The sequence below is a fragment of the Lactuca serriola genome, chromosome 8 (genome assembly GCF_051521515.1).
Source record: "Lactuca serriola cultivar US96UC23 chromosome 8, Lser_US96UC23_V15, whole genome shotgun sequence".
Classification (NCBI taxonomy): domain Eukaryota; kingdom Viridiplantae; phylum Streptophyta; class Magnoliopsida; order Asterales; family Asteraceae; genus Lactuca; species Lactuca serriola.
In genome coordinates, this window is record NC_136415.1 from 18,844,589 (window position 1) to 18,849,011 (window position 4,423).

General features: G+C 31.0%; 1 protein-coding gene across 1 annotated transcript; it reads right to left on the reverse strand.

Moving 5' to 3' along the window:
• Positions 1-2,590: 2,590 nt before the first annotated feature.
• On the reverse strand, positions 2,591-3,233 carry LOC145070580 (Pleckstrin homology (PH) domain superfamily protein). The gene has a single exon (XM_079017523.1). It carries the CDS (start codon positions 3,169-3,171, stop codon positions 2,737-2,739), a length of 435 nt encoding a protein of 144 aa, XP_078873649.1. The 5' UTR covers positions 3,172-3,233; the 3' UTR covers positions 2,591-2,736.
• Positions 3,234-4,423: the final 1,190 nt, after the last annotated feature.

Consider the following 4,423-nt stretch of genomic DNA (forward strand, 5'->3'; position numbering starts at 1 on the left):
GGGGTCTAGAAATTGAGGATTTTAAGAAAAGTAATGGACAAAGGAATCGGCTAAAGTATATATATATATATATATATATATATATATATATATATATATATATATATATATATATATAAAGAGAGAGAGAGAGAGAGGTTTAAGCTATTTCTTTTTTTTTTCAAATTTTACTAATTTGACTAACACTCTGAAAATGGCATGTCATGCATTTTGTGTGATAAAAATGACGTGACAGTGAGATGAATGTCAAAGGGTTGATGTGAAGCGTTGTATGGCATGCACCGCTCCCTCAGACCTAAGGCAAAAAATGGAGAAAAATGTTGAAAATAATTTGACATGGTTATGTCACATTTCAGTCTTTGCATGACATGACCATGTTATAAAGTACATTGTCATGATCTTGAATGACATGGTCATGTCACTTTTTAGGCAACACAACCATGTCAATTATTTTTCATCCATGTTTGTTAGTTTTTAAATGTTATTTATATTAGGGGTCAATGAGTTTCTAAATTTAAGGCATCGAACCTTTTCCACCAAGAACAAATCTCTAACATAGAAACTTCGAAGTAAACTGTATTTTATTTTCTTTAATTTTTATCGTTCAAGCTTTGATAGTATAGGTCATGTAGTCATGTGAGGTTAAATCTCAATAATTCCAACATTTGAATTTATCTTTTGAATTTTGATATATGTGAAGTAATTATGATAGATCTTGTTGAATGCTTTGTTTGTTCCAAATTTCATTCAGAAACTTGTTAATATTTTTATTGAAAATTGATCACTTTGTTAATTTCAAATAAGGGTCATCAAGATTTACAAGCCTAATATTATTTTATTCTTGATAATAATAGGAACAAGGTAATGGTATTGTTTTTGTAAAATATATAAATTCCATTATATTATATCATATAATATAGTTTAAGCACTTCGAACAATAGTGTTGATTGTAGTTGCCACTTCTATCATTATCATAGCAGCATGCACATTAAGTTCAAAACTGCTAGAACTTAAAGTAGCATGTTAGGTTTAATCACCGAAATGCATTTTGTTAGATTATATAAATACAATGGATGTTAGAACGTCTAGATAACGCGTGTCAATACAAATCATTCTTTTAGGGATCGTTACACAATCATCAATAATCATAAGTTGGATCATGTTAGATATTTGATGTTTGATCAATCCCCGTATTGTTTTTATCTTATTTAAGTATCAAGGACACATACACTTCTAACATGTTTGGCATAAATTGTTAATTTGTATCCCTAACGACACCAACCCTACTTCCATTTATAGGAGTCCTTTATATGCTTTAGTATGTTCATCTTTATCATTATTTTGATTACATTACCTTTAGGTTCATACCCAACAATTATGAGACATGATTGATTGAAAAAATACCTTTATTATCAGGAGCTTGTTAATTTACAAGTCTCTTTTTTTTAAAAACTTTGGTTGAAAAAGCCTCCAATTGTGGGTGTTCTTACCTATAAATTGTAGGGGTGTTCGTTTGGATGGATCGGTTCGTTCAGATCCAATCAAGTGAATCCAAATTGATTTCGGTTTTCAAAACATGTATCCGAATATCGAAAGAAAATGCATATTAATGTTTTTTATTAGGCGACATTTTTTGAACCCATTTGAAAAAATAAATGTCGACCGAAACATGGTCAACATTTGGTCATCGCAACGCAACAGTCAGTGGTGATTTCTTTCCATTTTGAGCATTAAATTTTTCAATATAGCAATCAACTTTCATAAATTACCTTTCATAGGCATCTTACAGCCCTTAAAACCTAAATGGTTTGGATGGACATAAGAACACAAGAGTTATTTTTATTATTTTATGTGTACTTTAATGCTTAATTAACTTGTATATCATGACTTGTACGCTTTCAACATTCATTAGTTTGAACATGTGGTGGTTCCCACTTGAGGGAAGATAGAAGCATATCTTTTAAAGGGTTTTGAATGAAATCAAGATAGAAACATCACAACCACATGGTGTGATTCTTATAGGATAAGATTGCACTACATTATAATATGAGTGATGATGCAGAAAGAAAATCACTTTTGGCAAATTCTAACATGAAATGTACTCACGGAATGCAAAACATGCAGAAAAATGATGATATGACTAACAACTATCTGACTTGGTCAAGATTGAGCAAAGTATGAAAAGAATTGGGAATTCCAAACCATTTCACTTCACCTTATGTTTTTAACGGATCTATCATGCTCGCATAAATGCAACAAATTTGATTTTGGCAGAAACTAGTCAGGGAAACACTACAGGAAGCTAAAAAGAGTCAGAAGAGAACACTTCATTTGGCAACTGGAATGATGTTTTTGGCATTTTTCAAGTTGGTTGTCAGAAACAAAATTGTGAAGATTCTAATTCGATACACAAGTGATAGTATTAGACACGAATCATTGCAATTAGTGCAAATCTTCTACAGAAATTATCGTGGAATAATCATGGCCAACAAAAATGTATGATTTTGAGGAAGAAAACCTAAATTTTAACTTAACAAGCAAACGAGAAGAACTCAGCAGATTCAAGATCTAAATTATTTAGAAAAAAGCATTGAAATCGTTAAATTTATAATTACCAAACTGGAGAGACAATAATTTGATTCATACTCAAACAAAGGAAGCATAAACATAAAGGATGAAAGAGCATCATACCTAATTTTACATGTAAATTTCAGAAAAAGCAGTGATTTAATAAAATTATCTGTTGCTATCATAATCAACGATCTCGTTATCAGTAACAGACCTCGAGTGCTGAACAATTGAGCGTCCAATTGAATTGATCCAATCCTCCTTCTCCTTTTCAGAATCGGCGATGAAGTACATAGTATCGGATCGGGTAGATAGCTCGAAAGCGAACTGCTTGTTGAGGACATCTTCGGCTCCTTTGACTGTGAGGCAGGTGGCGACTGGCACGACGCCACGGGGACGTGATCCGCGGGTTACGATGCCCTCCTTGAACCAGAAGAGTTTGCCTTGTTTCAAAACGAACCAACGGCGGCGCCAGGTCTTGATGTACTCGCCTTGCTTGGTGAGCCAGCCGGTTCGCTCGGGGTTTGACCAGTACTCGACGCCGTCGTAATCATCGACGTTGGGTGGCGAATCGCCCATCACCGCTCGCCATAGGCTGGCCATCAAGAGATCGTGGTGGTGGTGTCTGGCGTCGGGTGAGTGTGATGATGAAAACAGAGTTTCGTGAGTCAGATATATAAATATAAATATAAATTAAATTAATATATACAATTACTAAAAGTCTCCAAAAATCATATATGATAAAAACAATAAAATAAAGTATTTCATTTTAATTTAATAATCAAGTTTGTTATAACTGATATAAAACTAATTATTAACAATAAATTATTTAACCCAGAAATAATAATACAAACAATGCCAAAACAATATTAATCTATACATACCTTTGTGTTTTTTTGCTTTTATAGTAACAAAATTATGATGTTACATGACAAAATTCCAAGAAATAGAAAATGATTTTAAGTGCTGTCATGCTATTACTTATATGTTAAGTAAGATGGCGAGTTGGATAATTTACTTGTATCAATCCACATGATTTTAATGTCACGATATTGTTTTAGTATATGAAAATTTTAAATTAACAATAAAGTTTAATTCTTGATTTTATCTAAATATTAAAATGTGTAGAATACATATTGTTTAAAACAGGTTTGATCTTGACCAAATGTGGGTCAATGGCACAGTCCCCTATCCAATAAATTTTAATTTACTATGGAAAATATCAATTTCAATTTATATTTTCGTACAGAGAAATTAAATATATTTCTACTTTTGTTATTATTTTTTCTCTTATATATGTGAAATAATGACAAATGTTTTAAATTGTCATTAATTTAAAAAAAAAGTGACATTTGTCTTCATTTGATCAAATGAATAGAAGGATAAGTAGGAAAAAATATAGGATGATGTTTAATGTTGATTTAATCTTATCTTTGGTAATCAGAATAATTTCAATTTTATAAATTCTTAGTTCTTGATTTCTTATTACTCTCTTGATATGAAACTGTTCATTGAATGATTATCCTTATAATCTAATTTTCGTGATACCCAATCATCCATGCATAAGGTCAAAATGTCAAATTTGAAAAGTGATCACACGATCCTTCAAATAGATACATGAAACTTCTCGATTTTAAAAACGACCCTCTTTCTCTCAAACCCTAACAAATATCATAAACTTCAGTGAAAATAAATAAATGAGAAATTAAATATCATCATATATATTTCTTCATACATATCCTCCTACACATCTTAAATAGTGACATGTGTCACAAAAAGTATATTAAAATATTATTATTTTCATTAAACATGACACATAACATAATTTAAGATAGGTAGGAAATATGTAAGAAGA

Bases quoted from the DNA above. Each gene is read 5' to 3' on its own strand.
- LOC145070580 (XM_079017523.1), bottom strand. From the start codon at position 3,171: ATGGCCAGCCTATGGCGAGCGGTGATGGGCGATTCGCCACCCAACGTC.